Source organism: Salmo salar, chromosome ssa10 (genome assembly GCF_905237065.1).
Source record: "Salmo salar chromosome ssa10, Ssal_v3.1, whole genome shotgun sequence".
NCBI classification, from domain to species: Eukaryota; Metazoa; Chordata; class Actinopteri; order Salmoniformes; family Salmonidae; genus Salmo; species Salmo salar.
The window spans coordinates 56,045,371-56,069,866 of record NC_059451.1 but is presented as its reverse complement, the minus strand read 5'-3'; the positions used below and the strand labels follow the sequence as shown (position 1 = coordinate 56,069,866).

General features: G+C 43.9%; 1 protein-coding gene across 3 annotated transcripts in view; it reads right to left on the bottom strand.

Moving 5' to 3' along the window:
- Window positions 1-24,496, bottom strand: part of LOC106560618 (ras-related protein Rab-6B) — a 198,898-nt gene that overhangs the window by 96,305 nt on the left and 78,097 nt on the right. For 2 of the 3 annotated variants that reach the window (XM_045687973.1, XM_045687974.1), the window contains exon 2: window positions 4,997-5,055. In XM_045687973.1, the coding sequence (XP_045543929.1) occupies window positions 4,997-5,055 (59 nt within the window). Of the gene's footprint in view, window positions 1-4,996; window positions 5,056-7,553; window positions 7,930-24,496 lie in introns of those variants that run through there. The other variant, XM_014123667.2, reaches the window with a different exon arrangement.

Below are 24,496 nucleotides of genomic sequence, written 5' to 3'. Positions count from 1 at the left end.
TAAACAACAGCAGTAAAATTACAAGCGAGGCTATATACAGGGGGCACCGGTTAGTCGAGGTACTTGAGGTAATTTCTACATGTAGGTAGAGTTAAAGTGACTATGCATAGATTATAAACAGAGAGCAGTGTAAAAGAGGGGTCTGGGTAACCCTTTGATTAGCTGTTCAGGAGTCTTATGGCTTGGAGGTAGAAGCTGTTTAGAAGCCTCTTGGACCTTGACTTGGCACTCCGGTACCGCTTGCCGTGCCGTAGCAGAGAGAACAGTCTATGACTAGGGTGGCTGGAGTCTTTGACAATTTTTAGGGCCTTCCTCTGACACCGCCTGGTATAGAGGTCCTGGATGGCAGGAAGCTTGGCCCCAGTGAAGGTACTGAGCCGTACACACTAACCTCTGTAGTGCCTTGCGGTCGGAGGCCAAGCAGTTGCCATACGAGGCAGTGATGCAACCCGTCAGGATGCTCTCGATGGTGCAGCTGTAAAACCTTTTGCCAAATCTTTTCAGTCTTCTAGGTTTTGTCATGCTCCCTTCACGACTGTCTTGGTGTGCTTGGACCATGTTAGTTTGTTGGTGATGTGGACACCAGGGAACTTGAAGCTCTCAACCTGCTCCACTACAGCTCCGTCGATGAGAATGGGGGCGTGCCCAGTACTCCATTCCCTGTAGTCCACAGTCATCTCCTTTGTCTTGATCATGTTGAGGGAGAGGTTGTTGTCATGGCACCACATAGCCAGGTCTCTGACCTCCTCCCTATAGGCTGTCTCATCGTTGTCGGTCAGTCACAGTGATCAGGTATTCTGCCACTGTGTACTTTCTGTTTAGGGCCAGATAGCATTCTAGTTTGCTCAGTTTTTTTTGTAAATTCTTTTCAATGTGTAAAGTAATTATCTTTTTGTTTTCTCATGATTTGGTTGGGTCTAATTGTGTTTCTGTCCTGTGGCTCTGTGGGGTCTGTTTGTGTTTGTGAACAGAGCCCCACAATCAGCTTGCTTAGGGGACTCTTCTCCAGGTTCATCTCTCTGTAGGTGATGGCTTTGTTATGGAAGGTTTGAGAATCGCTTCCTTTTAGGTGGTTGTAGAATTTAAGGGCTCTTTTCTGGATTTTGATCATTAGCGGGTATCGGCCTAATTCTGCTCTGCATTATTTGGTGTTTTACGGTGTACACAGAGGATATTTTTGCAGAATTCTGCATGAGTCTCAATTTGTGTTTGTCCCATTTTGCGAATTCTTGGTTGGTGAGCGGACCCCAGACCTCACAACGATTAAGGGCAATGGGTTCCATAACTGATTCAAGTATTTTTAGCCAGATCCTAATTGGTATGTTGAATTTGATGTTCCTTTTGATGGCATAGAATGCCCTTCTTGCTTTGTCTCAGATCGTTCACAGCTTTGTGGAAGTTAACAGTTGGGGCTGATGTTTAGGCCGAGGTATGTAAAGTTTTTTGTGGAAAATAGGGCAACGGTGTATAAATGGAATTTGTATTAATGGTCTTGGCAACTGGACATTTTATACTAAGAGTTGCTACACTAAGAGCTGCTACGCTAAGAGCTGCTACGCTAAGAGCTGCTACGCTAAGAGCTGCTACATTAAGAGCTGCTACATTAAAAGCTGCTACATTAAGAACTGCTACGCTAAGAGCTGCTACGCTAAGAGCTGCTACACTAAGAGCTGCTACACTAAGAGCTGCTACATTAAGAGCTGCTACGCTAAGAGCTGCTACACTAAGAGCTGCTACACTAAGAGCTGCTACACTAAGAGCTGCTACACTAAGAGCTGCTACATTAAGAGCTGCTACGCTAAGAGCTGCTACGCTAAGAGCTGCTACATTAAGAGCTGCTACACTAAGAGCTGCTACACTAAGAGCTGCTACACTAAGAGCTGCTACACTAAGAGCGGCTACATTAAGAGCTGCTACATTAAGAGCTGCTACACTAAGAGCTGCTACATTAAGAGCTGCTACATTAAGAGCTGCTACATTAAGAGCTGCTACGCTAAGAGCTGCTACACTAAGAGCTGCTACATTAAGAGCTGCTACACTAAGAGCTGCTACACTAAGAGCTGCTACACTAAGAGCTGCTACATTAATAGTGTATAAATGAGCAGACTGTAGTCAGGTTGAGTTACATTTGTGGCCTTGTGACAGGCAAGGTAGAGAAGGACACACACACACTCTTTTTGTCTCTCTCTCTCTGACTGATAAAAACGACACATTATAATTCCTTGTTAACAATACTCCTCCAGCGACCATACTGCTCCTTCTCTCCCCGACTGTTAAGAGACCTGGATCAAGCTGTCCCTAAAATAAGCCCTAGCCAGAGAGGGTTTCACAGAGAAAGCCCTGGTTTCAAAGAGCCATAGTACTGCTTTATGCGAATGCGGGAAAAAAAAGACAAACTTTGAACAGTCGTTCTGGAGCGAGTCTGGGCCTGAGTTCCAAATAGCACCCTATCCCCTATATAGTGCTTTACTTTTAACGATCAGAGCCCTGGGCCCTGGTGCGCTACGAAGGGGATAGGGTGCCATTTGGGACATCTCTGTATTCATTCAGGATCCCGAATCCAGGGATAGAAGGGGATACAGTGTGCATTGTTAGAGCTACAGCCGCTCTGAGCTACCAGAAAGCATCTCATCCACTCACAATACATCATCCAAATCTCATTACAACATAGCACTGGATTTACACTGAACTGCTATGGACAGGGAGTGGCTGGTTGAGTCGTACATCTCTTCTCCTCAGGGGGAAGTGGTGAGATAGTGGAGGAACGCTTTGTTTGTTACAAAGAACACTCTCTAAATCAAGTCCACATGGCACCCTATTTCCTATATATAGTGTACAACTAGTCTATGGAGCTCTGGTCAAAAGTATGGATCTATATAGGCGATAGGGTGCCATTTGGGATCGATCTCAAATCAAGTCCCAGCTGAGATGCTGCTGGATGTTTCACTCAGTGAGATTCACTGAAGAATTATCCGACTGTGTTGTCTGTCTGACGGTGCGTGCTGTTTGTCTGACGGTGCGTGCTGTCTGTCTGACGGTGTGCTGTCTGTCTGTCTGATGGTGTGCTGTCTGATGGTGTGCTGTCTGTCTGTCTGATGGTGTGCTGTCTGATGGTGTGCTGTCTGTATGATGGTGCGTGCTGTCTGTCTGATGGTGTGCTGTCTGTCTGTCTGATGGTGTGCTGTCTGTATGACGGTGCGTGCTGTCTGCCTGACGGTGCGTGCTGTCTGCCTGACGGTGCGTGCTGTCTGCCTGACGGTGCGTGCTGTCTGTCTGACGGTGCGTGCTGTCTGCCTGACGGTGGGTGCTGTCTGCATGACGGTGCTTGCTGTCTGTCTGACGGTGCGTGCTGTCTGTTTGACGGTGCGTGCTGTCTGTCTGATGGTGTGCTGTCTGTCTGACAGTGTGTGCAGCAGTCTGTCTGACGGTGCGTGCTGTCTGTCTGACGGTGCGTGCTGTCTGTCTGACGGTGCGTGCTGTCTGTCTGATGGTGCGTGCTGTCTGTCTGACGGTGTGTGCAGCAGTCTGCCTGACGGTGCGTGCTGTCTGTCTGACGGTGCGTGCTGTCTGTCTGACGGTGCGTGCTGTCTGCCTGACGGTGGGTGCTGTCTGCCTGACGGTGGGTGCTGTCTGCCTGACGGTGCGTGCTGTCTGCCTGACGGTGCGTGCTGTCTGCCTGACGGTGCGTGCTGTCTGCCTGACGGTGCGTGCTGTCTGCCTGACGGTGCGTGCTGTCTGTCTGACGGTGCGTGCTGTCTGTCTGATGGTGTGCTCTGTCTGACGGTGCGTGCTGTCTGTCTGACGGTGTGTGCTGTCTGTATGATGGTGTCTGTCTTGTTATCATCACTGACTGAATGTAAACATTGACTGTCATGAGAAGTAGAGAGTAACGTATCTAGACTCAATCCATTTAATATGGCACCAACTCTGTCATTCTGACGGGACAAGGCAAACACATTATTCATTTTCATTTCTCTAGCAATGTGCTGCTCATCACAAACAGAGAGGAGACCGCCAGTAAACAATAACATTTCTATACGTCTAGTATTTTTTTTATTGTTGTTCCTTTCTCTACCTAAACTTACATTATTTAAGGTCTAAATGATGCCAACTTGCTGAGGGCAGATATTAAGAGGAGAGAGGGAGAAGAGGAGAGGAGGGGAGAAGATGGAGAGGAGGGGAGAGGAGAAGAGGAGGGGAGAGAAGAGGAGAGGAGAAGATGGAGAGGAGGGGAGAGGAGAAGATGGAGAGGAGGGGAGAAGAGAGGAGAGGAGGGGAGAGGAGAAGAGGGGAGAAGATGGAGAAGATGGAGAGGAGGGGAGAGGAGAAGAGAGGAGAAGATGGAGAGGAGGGGAGAGGAGAAGAGGAGGGGAGAGATAAGAAGAGAGGAGAAGATGGGGAGGTGGGGGGAGGAGAAGATGGGGAGGAGCGGATGAGGTGGGGGAGGAGAGGATGAGTTAAAGGAGAGGAGAGGATGAGGTGGGGGAGGAGAAGAGGATGAGGTGGGGGAGGAGAAGAGGATGAGAAGGAGTAGGGAGAGAACAGATCAAAAGTGGTAGGAATCTTCCTAGGCCTGTCAACGTTTCAGAGGTGTCTCTTTGAACACCATGTCAGCTAAAGCCCCAACGGCAGAACCAGGGCACACGGAGGTTCAACTGAACAGGTAACACATGCATGAATAAAACCGCGTGTATGCTTGCACATGGCAGACACAGAGAACGACGATCCGCCTACACTTCAGTAACTCCAATTGAGAACCTGAATCGCTCCCAAAACCCGAGCAGCGTGTCACCACGTAATAAGACCACAATCAAACAGAAGCAGGTGGTTATTGCACGTCAGGTGATGCTGGAAACCCATTTGAACATCTCCGGGGTGGATGGGAAGGTACTCTGTCTGCTCTGCTCACTGTGATTGATGGAGTGACAGGGATTAAATGTAGCGAGTCAGTGACTGCCTGATGGTGGAGCAGTAGTGGGATGCCTTCGATACCTACCTGATAGGTGTTGTCAAAGCTGTCATACATGAACCTCGTGATCAGAGACGTCTTGCCAACTACAAGAGAACAAAGAGAGAGAGAGAGAGAGAGAGAGAGAGAGACAATGTGTTAGCTTCTGTAACAGGGAGAGAGAGCGAGAGAGAGAGAGAGAGAGAGAGAGAGAGAGAGAGAGACAATGTATTAGCTTCTGTAACAGGGAGAGAGAGAGAGAGAGAGAGAGAGAGAGAGAGAGAGAGAGAGAGACAATGTGTTAGCTTCTGTAACAAGGAGAGAGAGAGAGAGAGACAATGTGTTAGCTTCTGTAACAAGGAGAGAGAGAGAGAGAGAGACAATGTGTTAGCTTCTGTAACAAGGAGAGAGAGAGAGAGAGACAATGTGTTAGCTTCTGTAACAAGGAGAGAGAGAGAGACAATGTGTTAGCTTCTGTAACAAGGAGAGAGAGAGAGAGAGAGAGAGACAATGTGTTAGCTTCTGTAACAAGGAGAGAGAGAGACAATGTGTTAGCTTCTGTAACAAGGAGAGAGAGAGAGAGAGAGACAATGTGTTAGCTTCTGTAACAAGGAGAGAGAGAGAGAGAGACAATGTGTTAGCTTCTGTAACAAGGAGAGAGAGAGAGACAATGTTTTAGCTTCTGTAACAAGGAGAGACAGAGAGAGACAATGTGTTAGCTTCTGTAACAGGGAGAGAGAGAGAGAGAGAGACAATGTGTTAGCTTCTGTAACAAGGAGAGAGAGAGAGAGAGACAATGTGTTAGCTTCTGTAACAAGGAGAGAGAGAGAGAGAGAGACAATGTGTTAGCTTCTGTAACAAGGAGAGAGAGAGAGAGAGACAATGTGTTAGCTTCTGTAACAAGGAGAGAGAGAGAGAGAGACAATGTGTTAGCTTCTGTAACAAGGAGAGACAGAGAGAGACAATGTGTTAGCTTCTGTAACAGGGAGAGAGAGAGAGAGAGACAATGTGTTAGCTTCTGTAAAAGAGAGAGAGAGAGAAATAAATAAATAAGTAGTCTACTATATAGGGAATAGGGCTCCGTTTGGGACGCAGAATCTTCATCGGAAGTTAACATGTTACACAAGGATAGAGAAGATGAGATGCATAGAAACTGTAAATTATATGTCATAAAGAGCTTGGGGACTTTTTCCATTTCATATAATTATCTTCTTTTAGCATTTCTCCACAATAAAGTAGGTTTTATACGTTTGCAATATAAACATGTTCAAAGAGCTGTTAGAAGCCACACCTTACTGTGCCTGAGTGTCGGAGGCTGTTCTCATGCAACAGTCTAAACAAGCTGCTCTCTGAGTTCTCCAACGGTTCCCACTCAGTACTAAAAGGTCATGAGTGGTGCAGGGTACTCGAGGAAAGAACACATCCTCCAAAGTATTCTTCCAGTGCACGCACACACACGCACGCACGCACGCACGCACGCACGCTGGCAAACATACACACTGTGGGGGGTGTGGGGTTGGCGGCAGCTCAGATGTAAACCGAGAGGAAAAAGCCTGGTTTTGCTCCAGTTGAGGAGGCCGGCATAACGAGGAAAAGCTCTTGTCCGCAAGTCATTTAAATGCTAATTTCCCCAAAGACACAAGACCGTTTGATTCCACAGCGAAAAGGGATTTAAATGAATGGGGCTCATAAAGCCTGGTAGATAGCTTCTGTGTGAATACAGAGTATTCCCTATTCACCTACAAAGAGCCCTGTGGGCCTAGAGTATTCCCTATTCACCAACAGAGAGCCCTGTGGGCCCAGAGTATTCCCTATTCACCTACAGAGAGCCCTGTGGGCCAGAGTATTCCCTATTCACCTACAAAGAGCCCTGTGGGCCCAGAGTATTCCCTATTCACCTACAGAGAGCCCTGTGGGCCCTGGTCAAAATAGTGCACTACACACACAGTGCCTTCAGAAAATATTCACAACCCTTGACTTTTTCCAAATGTTGTTGTGTTACAGCCGTAATTTAAAATGTATAACATTTTGATTTTTGGGGGTGGGGGGGGTCACTGGCCTACACACAATACCATATAATGTCAAAGTGGTAATATGTTTGTTTTTTTTATCTTTTTTTAATTTTTTTTTACAAATGAATTAAAAATGAAAAGCTGAAATGTCTTGAGTCCATAAGTATTCAACCCCTTTGTTATGACAAGCTTAAATAAGTTCAGGAATTAAAAATGTGCTTAACAAGTCACATAATAAGCTGCAATAATCGTGTTTAACATGATGTTTAAATGACCACCTCATCTCTGTACCCCTACACATAAAATTATCAGTAAGGTCCCACAATCGAGCGGTGAATTTTAAACACAGATTCAACAACAAAGACGAAAATCTATGGCAAGAACTGAAAATGGTTCTCTAACAATGATCAACAATCAATTTGACAGAGATTGAAGAATGTTGAAAAGACAAATGAGCCAATGTTCTACAATCCAAGTGTGGAAATCTCTTAGAAACTTACCCAGAAAGACTCACAGCTCTTAGAGACTTACCCAGAAAGACTCACAGCTCTTAGAGACTTACCCAGAAAGACTCACAGCTCTTAGAGACTTACCTTGAAAGACTCACAGCAAATGACCTTGTGAAGATGCTGGAGGAAACAGGTACAAAAGTATCTATATTCACAGTAAAACGAGTCCTATATCGACATAACCTGAAAGGCCGCTCAGCAAGGAAGAAGCCACTGCTCCAAAACCGCCATAAAAAAGCCAGACTACGATTTGCAACTGCACAAAAGATTGTACTTTTTGGAGAAATGTTGTTAAGAGAATTATGTTGTCAATGTTAACTTCAATTAAAATACTCAGTCTGCAACCCAGAATTGGTAAGATTCTGGTTGAATGAAATAGACAGAGTCCCAGCTTACAAGAGGCAGAATGTTTATTCACAAGAATGTTCTGAAGTCCATTGTACAGAGACATCATTTTTATAGTTCACTCCTTCCTTCCGCACACACATACACACTAACATTAAGGCCCCAGATCTCTTAACACTGTAGATCATTACCCAGCCGACAGTTTCATTCCTCTGAGATTAGGGAAACCTTGAGGGGAACTCCCTCTCATATCTTAAACCCTCAGAGTTCAAGCTAGGTCAGGTCAACCACAGTTTAACAGTTCTTGGTGTTTACTTAAACACACAGACACACATTCTTCTCTTATCCTAGTCCAACCTCGTTAGATTTATGCTTCACATTTTAGTTACTCATTCTACATGCTATATAGACTATGTCCCTAATAGTTAAGTTTCAGGGTAGAATTATTTAATCATTACATTCAAACATATAAATCCCTTAACAAATGTCCTCTGGTCTGATCAAATAAAAATATAACTGTTTGGCCATAATGACCATCGTTATGTTTGGAGGAAAAAGGGGGAGGCTTGCAAGCCGAAGAACACCATCCCAACCGTGAAGCACGGGGTGGCAGCATCATGTTGTGGGGGTGCTTTGCTGCAGGAGGGACTGGTGCACTTCACAAAATAGGTGGCATCATGAGGCAGTAAAATTATGTGGATATATTGAAGCAACATCTCAAGACAACAGTCAGGAAGTTAAAGCTTGGTCGCAAATGGGTCTTCCAAATGGACAATGACACCAAGCATACTTCCAAAGTTGTGGAAAAATGGCTTAAGGACAACAAAGTCATGGTATTGGAGTGGCCATCACAAAGCCCTGACCTCAAGCCTATAGAAAATTTGTGGGCAGAACTGAAAAAGCATGTGCCAGCAAGGAGGCCTACATACCTGACTCAGTTACACCAGCTCTGACAGGAGGAATGGGCCAAAATTCACCCAACTTATTGTGGGAAGCTTGTGGTAGGCTACCCGAAACGTTTGACCCAAGTTAAACAATTTAAAGGCAATGCTACCAAATACTTATTGAGTGTATGTAAACTTCTGACCCACTGGGAATGTGATGAAAGAAATAAAAGCTGAACTAAATAATTCTCTCTACTATTATTCTGACATTTCACATTCTTAAAATAAAGTGGTGATTCTAACTGACCTAAGACAGGGAATTTTTACTAGGATTAAATGACAGGAATTGTGAAATGTTTTTAAATGTATTTGGCTAAGGTGTATGTAAACTTCCGACTTCAATTGTAGTATGTAAATTAGATATTTCTGTATTCCATTTTCAATACATTTGCAACGTTTTCTAAAAACATGTTTTCACTTTGTCATTATGGGGTATTGTTGTGTGTAGATGGGTGAGAAAAAAAGTACATTTAATCCTTTTGAATTCAGCCTGTAACAGAACAACATGTGGAACAAGTCAAGGGGTATGAATACTTTCTGAAGGCTCTGTACAGTACATGGGAAAAGGGATGAAGCCTTTGATTCTGTCTTCCTCACCCTCCTCTTCTAACAGATCACTGATATTGATTCAGTTTGCTACTGTCTGTCGGATATAGAGCCGTTCGCATAGAGCCATTAAAACAGAGTCGTTCAATTAGAGCCGTTCGTATAGAGCCGTTCGCATAGAGCCGTTCGTATGGAGCCGTTAAAATAGAGCCGTTCGTATAGAGCCGTTCGCATAGAGCCGTTCGCATAGAGCCGTTCGCATAGAGCCGTTCGCATAGAGCCGTTCACATAGAGCTGTGATCCAAGGAGATGTGTTTCAGTGGTGCTTGTGTAACCGATGTGAAATGGCTAGTTAGTTAGCGGTGGGGCAAAGAGAGGGACGGAACCTACACTGTTACATTGGTGCCGTGACCCGGATCATTGGTTGCTGCGGAAAAGGAGGAGGTCAAAAGGGGGGTGAGTGTAACCGATGTGAAATGGCTAGTTAGTTAGCGGTGGTGCGCGCTAATAGCGTTTCAATCAGTGACGTCACTCGCTCTGAGACTTGAAGTAGGGTTTCCCCTTGCATTGCAAGGGCCGTGGCTTTTGTGGCGCGATGTGTAACGATGCTTCGTGGGTGTCAGTTGTTGATGTGTGCAGAGGGTCCCTGGTTCGAGCCCAGGTTGGGGCGAAGAGAGGGACGGAACCTACACTGTTACACTTGCTAGGTCTGGTATGGAATTTATGTACAATAAAATATCCATTGGTTCAGACTGTTCAGAATAGAGAGACAGGGGAGATATCACTAGGGCTGGGTTGGGAATGATATCACTAGGGCTGGGTTGGTAGTGATATCACTAGGGCTGGGTTGGGAGTGATATCACTAGGGCTGTGTTGGGAGTGATATCACTAGCCTGGGTGCCAGTCTGTTTCAAACGTCTTATGGAATTGACATGCCAAACAGAATCAGACTGGCAGTGGCACCCGGGCTAAGATATCCCTCCCGACCCAGCCCTATGTGATATCACTCCCAACCCAAGATATCCCTCCCGACACAGCCCTATGTGATATCACTCCCAACCCAGGCTAAGATATCCCTCCCGACCCAGCCCTATGTGATATCCCTCCCGACCCAGTCCTATGTGATATCCCTCCCGACCCAGGCTAAGATATCCCTCCCGACCCAGCCCTATATGATATCCCTCCCGACCCAGGCTAAGATATCCCTCCCGACCCAGCCCTATGTGATATCACTCCCAACCCAGGCAAGATATCCCTCACGAGCCAGCCCTATATGATATCCCTCCCGACCCAGGCTAAGATATCCCTCCCGACCCAGCCCTATGTGATATCCCTCCCGACTCAGGCTAAGATATCCCTCCCGACCCAGCCCTATGTGATATCACTCCCAACCCAAGATATCCCTCCCGACCCAGCCCTATGTGATATCCCTCCCGACCCAGCCCTATGTGATATCCCTCCCGACCCAGCCCTATGTGATATCCCTCCCGACCCAGCCCTATGTGATATCCCTCCCGAACCCGCCCATGTGATATCCCTCCCGACCCAGCCCTATATGATATCCCTCCCGACCCAGGCTAAGATATCCCTCCCGACCCAGCCCTATGTGATATCCCTCCCGACCCAGGCTAAGATATCCCTCCCGACCCAGCCCTATGTGATATCACTCCCAACCCAAGATATCCCTCCCAACCCAGCCCTATGTGATATCCCTCCCGACCCAGCCGTATGTGATATCCCTCCCGAACCCGCCCATCTGATATCCCTCCCGACCCAGCCCTATGTGATATCCCTCCCGACCCAGCCCTATGTGATATCCCCTCCCGACCCAGGCTAAGATATCCCTCCCGACCCAGCCCTATGTGATATCCCTCCCGAACCCGCCCATGTGATATCCCTCCCGACCCAGCCCTATGTGATATCCCTCCCGACCCAGCCCTACGTGATATCCCTCCCAACCCAGCCCATCATCACTTCTTCCTCACAAGGATGTAGGCCTAGCCAACAGGAAGGAGGCTATTTTAACTGACTTCCTGATTGATGGCAGAACAACGACTAACGTCCTAGTTTTATAACCCTTAAATATTTAACATATTATTTACGGAGCCGGTGGACCGGATGGCTTATGACATTAGTCAATTAATCACCTGTATCAGGGGAGAGTTGTCTGGACATGAATATGGAGCCCAGTTCAGTTCACTATCACACTACGATTGAAGCACAAATGGCACCCTATTCTCTATGTAGTATTCTACTTTTGACCAGAGCTTTATGGGTCCTGATCAAAAAGTAGTGCACTATATAGGGAATAGGCTGTAATTGTAGATACTTTTGAATGATTTGGACACGATGTTCAAAACGTTCTCCTCCTCTTTAAAGTCTGAATCAGTCATTATGCAAAACATTCTCCTCCTCTATACAGCCTGAATCAGTCATTATGCAAAACATTCTCCTCCTCTATACAGCCTGAATCAGTCATTATGCAAAACGTTCTCCTCCTCTATACAGCCTGAATCAGTCATTATGCAAAACATTCTCCTCCTCTTTACAGCCTGAATCAGTCATTATGCAAAACATTCTCCTCCTCTATACAGCCTGAATCAGTCATTATGCAAAACATTCTCCTCCTCTATACAGCCTGAATCAGTCATTATGCAAAACATTCTCCTCCTCTTCACAGCCTGAATCAGTCAATATGCAAAACATTCTCCTCCTCTTCACAGCCTGAATCAGTCAATATGCAAAACATTCTCCTCCTCTATACAGCCTGAATCAGTCAATATGCAAAACATTCTCCTCCTCTATACAGCCTGAATCAGTCAATATGCAAAACATTCTCCTCCTCTTCACAGCCTGAATCAGTCAATATGCAAAACATTCTCCTCCTCTATACAGCCTGAATCAGTCAATATGCAAAACATTCTCCTCCTCTTCACAGCCTGAATCAGTCATTATGCAAAACGTTCATCCTCCTCTTTACAGCCTGAATCAGTCATTATGCAAAACATTCTCCTCCTCTTTACAGCCTGAATCAGTCATTATGCAAAACATTCTCCTCCACTTCACAGCCTGAATCAGTCAATATGCAAAACATTCTCCTCCTCTTTACAGCCTGAATCAGTCATTATGCAAAACGTTCTCCTCCTCTATACAGCCTGAATCAGTCATTATGCAAAACATTCTCCTCCTCTATACAGCCTGAATCAGTCATTATGCAAAACATTCTCCTCCTCTATAAAGCCTGAATCAGTCATTATGCAAAACATTTGCCTCCTCTTTACAGCCTGAATCAGTCATTATGCAAAACATTCTCCTCCTCTATACAGCCTGAATCAGTCATTATGCAAAACATTCTCCTCCTCTATACAGCCTGAATCAGTCATTATGCAAAACATTCTCCTCCTCTATACAGCCTGAATCAGTTATTATGCAATTTACGCTAGGCTCATTTATCTGTATCATGTTCAAGTAGAACCAAAACACACAACAACAAAAAATTGTTTTATAAAGTAAGCTGGCTTGAATCTGTTTCTCTGTAATTAGTGTATTATTCAGTTTACAGAATAAACAAAGCTCAACAGACAAATTACAAATAAAGTCATTAACATGTTTAAAGGTCTAATGCAGCTTGTTTTTTTTATCTCAATATCAAATCATTTCTGCGTAATAATGAAGTATCTTACTGTGATTGTTTTCAATTAAAATGGTGAAAAAGAAACAAAAATAGCTTCTTAGAAAAAAGCAATTTCTCAAGCAAGAATTTTTTTTTAGGACTGTCCGGGAGTGGTTTGAGTGGGGAGGGGAACATGGAAAATGAGCCGTTATTGGCTGAGAGGTTTGGAACTGTCTCTCTTATCGGTCTAGTTAATCATTTACCGCCTGGTGATGTCACCATAGAAAGCCAAAACTCCATCCCACCGAAACAGGCTGAAATTTAAGCTGGTCTTTTCAAACAGCTCTTCCACTAAAAGGGCCTCATTATCCTTCTCAACATTTCACAGTATTATTCCTCATAGTGTGGAGATATAGATAAAACACAGTTAAACCTCATAGTGTGGAGATATAGATAAAACACAGTTAAACCTCAGTGTGGAGATATAGATAAAACACAGTTAAACCTCAGTGTGGAGATATAGATAAAACACAGTTAAACCTCAGTGTGGAGATATAGATAAAACACAGTTAAACCTCATAGTGTGGAGATATAGATAAAACACAGGTAAACCTCATAGTGGAGATATAGATAAAACACAGTTAAACCTCAGTGTGGAGATATAGATAAAACACAGTTAAACCTCATAGTGTGGAGATATAGATAAAACACACTTAAACCTCAGTGTGGAGATATAGATAAAACACAGTTAAACCTCATAGTGTGGAGATATAGATAAAACACAGTTAAATCACGTTTTTGACGTGACTGGGCCTTTAATTGAAACTGATAAAAACCCATCTAGAAGAATAGGCTAGCTACAGTATCTGAATTCACCTACACAATTAGTTAAAGGTCTGACGGGAAGGGTCATCACTTATAGCTGTTGCTCGAAGATAGCTTGTCTGCATCACTGACAACATTATGTAACATCTCTCCACAACACTGGAATCTTTGGAAACAAGCGTTTTAATGAATATTTTCAAGTGATATCCTCTGGATCTACATTGTACATTTTGTTGTATATGTGTCTGTTACCGAAAATTAATTCAATTCAACATGTTCTATAACAACAGCTGTGGAAAACTCCAAGAATGTCTCTGCAGATTAAAGTTACCATGGTGACAGCTAGCAGCACAAATACCCTGTCCTTCTCTCCACGGGTCTGTTATGTACTGTCTGTACTCTGCTATATTCCTCCATAACATCCACCTAACCTTATGAGGCATATTGATTGGCTAGCAGGGGGTGGTCGTAGAGAGGAAGGTGTGTGAGTGTATGAGTGTGTGAGTGTGTGAGTGAATGAGTGAGTGTGTGTGAGAGAGAGAAATGGCAAGAGTGAGAGAGAGTGAGGGTGAGAGACAGAGAGAGAGAACTATTTGCACATAATATGATATTTGTAATGTCTTTATTCTTTTGGAACTTCTGTGAGGGTAATGTTTAATGTTAATTTTTATTGTTTATTTCACTTTTGATTCTTATCCATTTCACTTGCTTTGGTAATGTTAACATATGTTTCCCATGCCAATAAAGCCCTTAAATTGAATTGAGAGAGAGAGAGAGAGAGAGAGAGAGAGAGAGAGAGAGAGAGAGAGAGAGAGAGGGGAGGGAGAGAGAGAGAGAGGGGGAGAAACAGCGAGACAGCGAGCGAGAAAGAGGGAGAAACAGCGAGAGAGAGAGAAACAGCGAGCAAGAGAGAGGGAGAAACAGCGAGAGAGAAACAGAGAGAGAGAGAGAGAGAGAGAGAGAGAGAGAGAGAGAGAGAAAACAGCGAGAGAGAGAGGAGTGGTGGGGGAGAAACAGAGAGAGAGAGAAACAGAGAGAGAGAGAGAAACAGAGAGAGAGAGGAGAGGGAGAGAGAAACAGAGAGAGAGGAAGGGAGAGAAACAGCGAGAGAGAGGGAGAGAAACAGCGAGAGAGAGAGGAGTGGTGGGGAGAAACAGAGAGAGAGAGAGAAACAGAGAGAGAGAGGAGAGGGAGGGAGAAACAGAGAGAGAGGAAGGGAGAGAAACAGCGAGAGAGAGGGAGAGAAACAGCGAGAGAGAGAAGAGTGGTGGGGAGAAACAGAGAGAGAGAGAGAAACAGAGAGAGAGAGAAACAGAGAGAGAGGAGAGAGAGAGAAACAGAGATAGAAAGAGAGAGAGAGGGGGAGGGAGATAAACAGAGAGAGAGAGAGAGATGGGAGAGAAACAGAGCGAGAGATGGAGGGAGTGATGACTTTCTTTATCATTTGTATACTGCATCCCATCCAGTGCTATTTTTGGTAGGTGAGGTTTGTAGATGTAGTCTATATGACACTATCATTCTAGAATATAAAAAGCATCCTCCAATTCCAACGTCTACCTAGGCCCGCACATAGTCTTAATAACAGTTTTTATTTTGAATACCCTCAACTGTCAAGTTAGGCAGAAAAAGATCCTGACCAGCGGGACACTCTCCCAGACCAGCGGGACACTCTCCCAGACCAGCGAGACACACTCCCAGACCAGCGGGACACTCTCCCAGACCAGCGGGACACTCTCCCAGACCAGCGAGACACTCTCCCAGACCAGGGAGACACTCTCCCAGACCAGGGAGACACTCTCCCAGACCAGGGAGACACTCTCCCAGACCAGCTGGATGCCCCCCCCCCCTCCCCTCCAGCACCTCCAGCCACATCCACACCTCTACCCCAACCAATCAATAACCCCCCAAACCAACCATGCCCACACCCCATATAGGCCCCCGCAGATAAGGAACCTGGACTTCACCAAAGAAATCAGAAATACAGACATTGTCATACTACAAAAAACATGGTATAGAGGAGATGGACCACCGGTCGCCCTCTAGGTTACAGAGAGCTGGTAGTCCCATCCACCAAATTACCAGATGTGAAACAGGGAAGATACTCAGGGGGTATGCTAATTTGGTAAAGAGTAGACCTAACCCACTCTATTAAATTAATCAAAACAGGAACATTTTACATTTGGCTAGAAATTAACCAGGAAATGATCTCAACAGAGAAAAATTTCCTCCTGTGTGCTACCTATATCCCCCACTAGAATCCCCATACTTTAACGATGACAGCTTCTCCATCCTACCTATATCCCCCCACTAGAATCCCCATACTTTAACGATGACAGCTTCTCCATCCTAGAGAGGGAGATCAATCATTTCCAGGCCCAGGGACAAGTACTAGTCTGTGGCGACCTAAATGCCAGAACTGGACAAGAAACTGACACACTCAGCAAACAGGGGGACAAACACCTACCTGGAGGAGACAGCATTCCCAGAGTCTCTCAGAGCGCTCACAGTCAGCCCACTGACACCCCTACCAGATCACAGCAAAATCAGACTCTACTTGAACAGAGCAATACTCAATCATGAGGCATCAAAGCCAAAGGAACTGAATAATATTAAGAAATGCTATAGATGGAAAGAAAGTAGTGTGGAAACCTACCAAAAAACAATTAGGAAACGACAAATTAAATACCTTCTAGACAACTTCCTGGACAAAATGTTGCACTGTAATATTGAAGGTGTAAACTCGGCAGTAGAAAACCTCAACAGTATATTTGACCTCTCAGCTTCCACATCAAATCAAACAATTTCAAGCAGACAACCTAAGAAAATGAAAAACAATGACAAATGAATTGATGAAAAATGCAAAAACCTAAGAAAGAAATTGAGAAACATATCCAACCAAAATCAGAGAGACCCAGAACACCCGAGTCTACGCCTTCACTATGGTGAATCACTAAAACAATACAGAAATACACCACGGAAAAAGAAGGAACAGCACGTCAGAAAACAACTCAATGTAATTGAATAATCCATAGAATCTAACCACTTCTGGGAAAATTGGAAAACACTAAACAAACAACAACAAAGAATTATCTATCCAAAACGGAGATGTCTGGATAAACCACTTCTCTAATCTTTTTGGCTCTTTAACAAAGAACAAATGGCAACAAACATATACATGATCAAATACACATCTTAGAATCAACTATTAAAGACTACCAGAACCCACTGGATTCTCCACTTACATTGAATAAACTACAGGACAAAATACAAACCCTCCAACCCAAAAAGGCCTGTGGTGAAGATGGAATCCTAAATGAAATGATAAAATACACAGACCACAAATTCCAATTGGCGATACTAAAACTCTTTAACATCATCCTCAGCTCTGGCATCTTCCCCAATATTTGGAACCAAGGACTGATCACCCCTAACCACAAAAGTGGAGACAAATTTGCCCCCATTAACTACCGTGGGATATGTGTCAACAGTAACTTGGGGAAAATCCTCTGCATCATCATTAACAGCAGATTCGTACATTTCCTCAGTGAAAACAATGTACTGAGCAAATGTCAAATTGGCTCAAATTGGCTTTACACCAAATTACTGTGTGACAGACCATGTATTCACCCTGCACACCCTAATTGACAAACAAACAAAACAAAACAAAGGCAGTCTTCTCATGCTTTGTTGATTTAGAAACCGTTTTTGACTCAATTTGGCATGAGAGTCTGCTACACAAACTGATGGTGTTGTGGTGTGTGGTGTTTGGGGGAAAACATACAACATTATAAATCCATGTACACAAACAACAAGTGTGCGATGAATATTGGCAAAAAACGAACATTTCTTTCCACAGGGGCGTGGGGTGAGACATGGAGCGTGCATAACTATTCACCCCCACAAAGTCGATACGTTGTAGAGCCACCTTTTGCAGCAATTACAGCTGCACGTCTCTTAGGGTATGTCTCTATAAGCTCTATAAGGAAAAACTGCTCCAGCTCCTTCAAGTTGGATAGGTTCTAGAGGTCAACCGATTAATCGGAATGGCCGATTTCAAGTTTTCATAACAATCGGTAATCGGCATTTTTGGACACCGATTATGGCCGATTACATTGCACTCCACGAGGAGACTGCGTGGCAGGCTGAGTGCAGCAGTAAGCCAAGGTAAGTTGCTAACTAGCATTAAACTTATCTTACAAAAAACAATCAATCTTAACATAATCACTAGTTAACTACACATGGTTGATGATATTACTAGTTTATCTAGCTTGTCCTGCATTGCACATAATCGATGCGGTGCCTGTTAATTTCTCATTGAATGGGGCTGAGTCACTGGGGCTGAGTCACTGGCTTACTGGTGTTCTTCCATGCCATCCCTGGGAGGGGTGCGTCACTTGAGTGGGTTGAGTCACTGACGTGGTCTTCCTGTCTGGGTTGGCGCCCCCCCTTGGGTTGTGCCGTGGCGGAGATCGTTGTGGGCTATACTCGGCCTTGTCCCAGGATGGTAGGTTGGTGGTTGGAGATATCCCTCCAGTGGTGTGGGGGCTGTGCTTTGGCAAAGTGGGTGGGGTTATAGCCTACCTGTTTGGCCCTGTCCGGGGGTTTCATCGGATGGGGCCACAGTGTCTCCTGACCCCTCCTGTCTCAGCCTCCAGTATTTATGCTGCAGTAGTTTGTGTCGGGGGGCTAGGGTCAGTCTGTCACATTTGGGGTATTTCTCTTGTCTTTTCTGGTGTCCTGTGTGAATTTAAATATGCTCTCTCTAACTCTTTCTTTCTTTCTTTCTCTCTCAGAGGACCTGAGCCCTAGGACCATGCATCAGGACTACCTGGCATGATGACTCCTTGCTGTAGCCAGTCCACCTGGCCTTGCTGCTGCTCCAGTTTAAACTGTTCTGCCTGCGGCTATGGAACCCTGACCTGTTCACCGGACGTGGTACCTGTCCCAGACCTGCTGTCCCAGACCTGCTGGAACCCTGACCTGTTCACCGGACGTGCTACCTGTCCCAGACCTGCTGTTTTCAACTCTCTAGAGACAGCAGGAGCGGTAGAGATACTCTCAAAGATCGGCTATGAAAAAGCCAACTGACACTTACTCTTGAGTTTCTGACTTGTTGCACCCTCGACAACTACTATGATTATTATTATTTGACCATGCTGGTCATTTATGAACATTTGAACATCTTGGCCATGTGCTGTTATAATCTCCACCCGGCACAGCCAGAAGAGGACTGGCCACCCCTCATAGCCTGGTTCCTCTCTAGGTTTCTTCCTAGGTTTTGGCCTTTCTAGGGAGTTTTTCCTAGCCACCGTGCTTCTACACCTGCATTGCCTGCTGTTTGGGGTTTTAGGCTGGGTTTCTGTACAGCACTTTGAGATATCAGCTGATGTAAGAAGGGCTATATAAATAAATTTGATTTGATTTTGATTTGAAATAGAACCATGTGGAAACCTATAGGAAACTTAACGCTGAAGTACTGAAATTCCCACCAAAGAATGTTGTTTCTTAACGTTCTCTGAATTATTTGATTCCCAATATCAGAACATTACCTAAATTGAAATTAAATGTAACCATGTTTGAACTTTTAGGAAACGTTCTGTTAAAGTAACGAAATGCCTTTTATTTATTTATTTTTGCAAGTTCCTTAAATATGCTGAAAATTTTACAAAGCCAACCCACTGGACAAAAACTGGTTGAATCAACATAGTTTACACGTAATTTCATCTCATCTATTCAACTGCTGTGACTGAATTCAGGACATAGTACAATTAGCATATACTTTGCTTCCCAAATGGCACCCTATTCCCTATAAAGTGCACTACATCAGGAATAGGGTGCCATTTGGGGAGGCTTTACAGTTAATAGCCGGTGAATACTGGAATAAAATGAATGGGCAAATAAATCCAACAGCCTCTCCGCATTCCATCAAGGCCATTATAACAGAACTGTGATGCTGTCTTGTCACACACAATGCAGATGTAGGATCGTAATTTGAGCCAATAATCACGCAGCAACAGGAAATGTGAACTATTATGTGGATTGTAATGAACTGACATTTTTTTGTAGGGGTTGATACATTTTAATGTGGAAATGACGAACTTTAGAGGCATTTTTTTTCAAACCTTGAATACACTACACGTTTGCATTTTCTGCTGTGCAACAGAAGAGTGATCAAATGAAGATCCTACATCTGTAAGAATACTGTTATATAATAACACTGTTATTGTGTTATTGGAACAGCATGCTCCAGAGCTATTGTGATTCTATTTCATTTCAACAAGTAGATTAATAGTATGAACAGTATTTACCTACATCAGGTTCAACCATAATTGCTATTTTTATTGTCCTTGAGTCAATAGCGATCTCAGGCAAAGTGGATTGAATGTGTGAGAGTAATTCAGCCATATTGACTGACTAGGCCTTGTGAAGCTTTACCTTTTCAAATTTAAACTAGACACAATGGGATAGTATTGCTAATATCAAGTTTGTGTATTCAAAGGAAATGCGAAATATGAATGTGAGTGTGTTTGTATCTACAGTTGAAGTCAGAAGTTTACATATACATAGACTAACCACGTGATGCCTGTTATGACTGCTGTGACAGAGAGAGACAAAACACAATTTTTGACATTTAAAACCTCATGAATGGACAGTTTAGAGTTCTGCTGTCTTTGATCATTGGAGGACAAAACAATATAAAAGACAGTAGGCAAATCTATATAGCTACTGTCTGTTGGTAGATAGATATATATACAGTTGACATCGGAAGTTTACATACTCTTAGTTTGGAGTCATTAAAACTCATTTTTCAACCACTCCACAAATTTCTTGATAACAAACTATAGTTTTGGCAAGTCGGTTAGGACATCTACTTTGTGCATGACACAAGTAATTTTTTCAACAATTGTTTGCAGACAGATTGTTTCACTTATAAATCACTGTATCACAATTCCAGTGGGTCAGAAGTTTACATACACTAAGTTGACTGTGCCTTTAAACAGCTTGGAAAATTACAGAAAATTATGTCATGGCTTTAGATGCTTCTGATAGGCTAATTGACATAATTTGAGTAAATTGGAGGTGTACCTGTGGATGTATTTCAAGGCCTACCTTCACACTTAGTGCCTCTTTGCTTGACAGCATGGGAAAATAAAAAGAAATCAGCCAAGATCTCAGAAAAAGAATTGTCCACAAGTCTGGTTCATCCTTGGGAGCAATTTCCAAATGCCTGATGGTACCACATTCATCTGTACACACAATAGTATGCAAGTATAAACACCATGGGACCACGCAGCCGTCATACCGCTGAGGAAGGAGACTCGTTCTGTCTCCTAGACATGAACGTACTTTGGTGCGAAAAGTGCAAATCAATCCCAGAACATCAGCAAAGGACCTTGTGAAGATGCTGGAGGAAACAGGTACAAACTTATCTATATTCACAGTAAAACGAGTCCTATATCGACATAACCTGAAAGGCCGCTCAGCAAGGAAGAAGCCACTGCTCCAAAACCGCCATAAAAAAGCCAGACTACGGTTTGCAACTGCACATGGGGACAAAGGTCGTACTTTTTGGAGAAATGTCATCTGGTCTGATGAAACAAAAATAGAACTGTTTGGCCATAATAATGTTTGGCCATCGTTATGTTTGGAGGAAAAAGGGGGAGGCTTGCAAGCCGAAGAACACCATCCCAACCGTGAAGCACGGGGGTGGCAGCATCATGTTATGGGGGTGCTTTGCTGCAGGAGGGACTGGTGCACTTCACAAAATAGATGCATCATGAGGGAGGAAAATTATGTGGATATATTGAAGCAACATCTCAAGACATCAATCAGGAAGTTAAAGCTTGGCCGCAAATGGGTCTTCCAAATGGACAATGAAACCAAGCAGACTTCCAAAGTTGTGGCAAAATGGCTTAAGGACAACAAAGGCAAGGTATTGGAGTGGCCATCACAAAGCCCTGAACTCAATCCTATAGAAAATTTGTGGGCAGAACTGAAAAAGCTGGTGCGAGCAAGGAGGCCTACAAACCTGACTCAGTTACACCAGCTCTGTCAGGAGGAATGGGCCAAAATTCACCCAAATTATTGTGGGAAGCTTGTGGAAGGCTACCCGACACGTTTGACCCAAGTTAAACAATTTAAAGGCAATGCTACCAAATACTAATTGAGTGTATGTAAACTTCTGACCCACTGGGAATGCGATGAAATAAATAAAAGCTGAAATAAATCATTTTCTCTACTATTATTCTGACATTTCACATTCTTAAAATAAAGTGGTTATCCTAACTAACCTAAAACAGGGATTTTTTTACGAGGATTAAATGTCAGGAATTGTGAAAAACTGAGTTTAAATGTATTTGGTTAAAGTGTATGTAAACTTCCGGCTTCAACTGTATGTGTTTGACTCAGTGCGTGAATCTATGTATTTGACTCTGTGCGTGAATCTATGTGTTTGACTCAGTGCGTGAATCTATGTGTTTGACTCAGTGCTTGAATCTATGTGTTTGACTCAGTGCTTGAATCTATGTGTTTGACTCAGTGCTTGAATCTATGTGTTTGACTCAGTGCTTGAATCTATGTGTTTGACTCAGTGCGTGTAATGAAAGCTTGCTGATTGCACTCGCCTACATCGTTCCAACACCTACAGGGCTCTCGCTGTGTAAAACTGTTTCATCTTGACATTTGGTTCAGATCAATACAGCTTTTTCTTCAGGGCCTGAAACATATTGATCCACATTAATGTCTAATTCATGTGGAGACGTGAATTTTCCTCCATCTGACCGAGGCCCTTTCTAAGCAGTGTCCTCACATTCATTTGTGAGGCACACGCCTTGATTCCAACCAGCTGACTTGGGGATCTGAAGCAGAATGGGAGACCTGCTGATTGGCCTGAAAGCAGGAAGGTAATCTGCATATATGCTAACGAGTCTCCCCTGTGGTAGCTTATAACATCTGTCTAAACTGGGCATTGTTTGTCGGGTATTCTAAGGAAGGCATAATCACGCTTTCAGATAATGACCGAGCTACCGCCTGACAAAACCAGTTACGATCAGCACATTTGCTTCTGTAACAAGACTGTATTTGTAATGATCTAGGTTAAGAATGAAAATTACCTTCATTTAAATCCTTCTGTGTAGGTTTGGGTTTTGTTTTTTCCTTTTTCATTCATCCATAATCAGATTTCAAAACAAATGTTTTATTTATTTAAAAATCCTTGACATGGTCAAATAACTCAAGCATATATTGGCAACCCTTTTTTCCCCAATTTGGCACACAGAAACTAGAGGCCATGAGTAATATCACAGATTGGCCTATAGGTGGCGCTATTATAAGCAGTGTCACTTAAACCTTCATATACACTGTGTCTTTCCTCATGAAGAACAACATTTGCCTGTCAGGATAGATTTTCCACCAAACATTTGAAAAAACATCTCCAAGTAACACCAATTATGTATGAAGGCCCATGGTACAGCTCATAACTTTGTTTGAGAAAAGCTAAGGGATTGATTAGGAGATGGCTGAGTTATCGATAAATCAGGAAATCCAATTTCACGTGTACATTTAAATCATTTGAAAAATCCACTTCACAATGACCTATCAAATTGTAACGTTTTAGGATCATCAAAGACATTACCATGACGAAACGTCTTCAGTTTGGCATTGATACATTATATACATAAAAGTATGTGGACACCCCTTCAAATTAGTGGATTCAGCTATTTCAGCCACACCCATTGCTGACGTGTATAAAATCGAGCACACAGCCATACAATCTCCATAGACAAACATTGGCAGTAAAATTGCCTTACTGAAGAGCTCAGTGACTTTCAATGTGGAACCGTCATAGGATGCCACCTTTCTAACAAGTCAGTTCGTCAAATTTCTGCCCTGCTAGAGCTTCCCCAGTCAACTATAAATGCTGTTATTGTGAAGTGGAAATGTCTAGGAGCAACAGCGGCTCAGCCACCAAGTGGTAGGTCACACAAGCTCACAGAAGGGGTTCGCCTAGTGCTGAAGCTCGTAAAAAAATCATCTGTCCTCGGTTGCAACACTCACTACTGACGTCCAAACTGCCTCTGGAAGCAACTTCAGCACAAGTACTGTTCTGTCGGGAGCTTCATGAAATGGGTTTCAATGGCCGAGCAGCCGCACACAAGCCTAAGTTCACCATGCGCAAAGCCAAGCATCGATCGGCTGGAGTGGTGTAAAGCTCGCCGCCATTGGAGTCTGGAGAAGTGGAAACGCGTTCTCTGGAGTGATAAATCACGCTTCACCATCTGGCAGTCCGGCAGACGAATCTGGGTTTGGAGGATGTCAGGAGAACTCTACCTGCCCCAAAGCATAGTGCCAACTGTAAAGTTTGGTGGATGAGGAATACTGGTAGAGTATAGGCCCCTTAGTTCCAGTGAAGGGAAATCTTAAAGTGACAGCATATAATGACATTCTAGATGATTCTGTGCTTCCAACTTTGTGGCAACAGTTTGGGGAAGGCACTTTCCTATTTCAGCGTGACAGTGCCATTGTGCATAAAGCGAGGTCAATGCAGAAATGGTTTGTCAAGATTGGGGTGGAAGAACTTGACTTGCCTGCACAAAGCCCTGACCTCAACCCCATCGAACACCTTTGGGATGAATTGGAATGTAGACTGCGAGCCAGAACAAATCGCCCAACATCAGTGCCCGACCTCACTAATACACTTGTGGCTGAATGGAAGCAAGTCCCTGCAGCAATGTTCCAACATCTAGTGGAAAGCC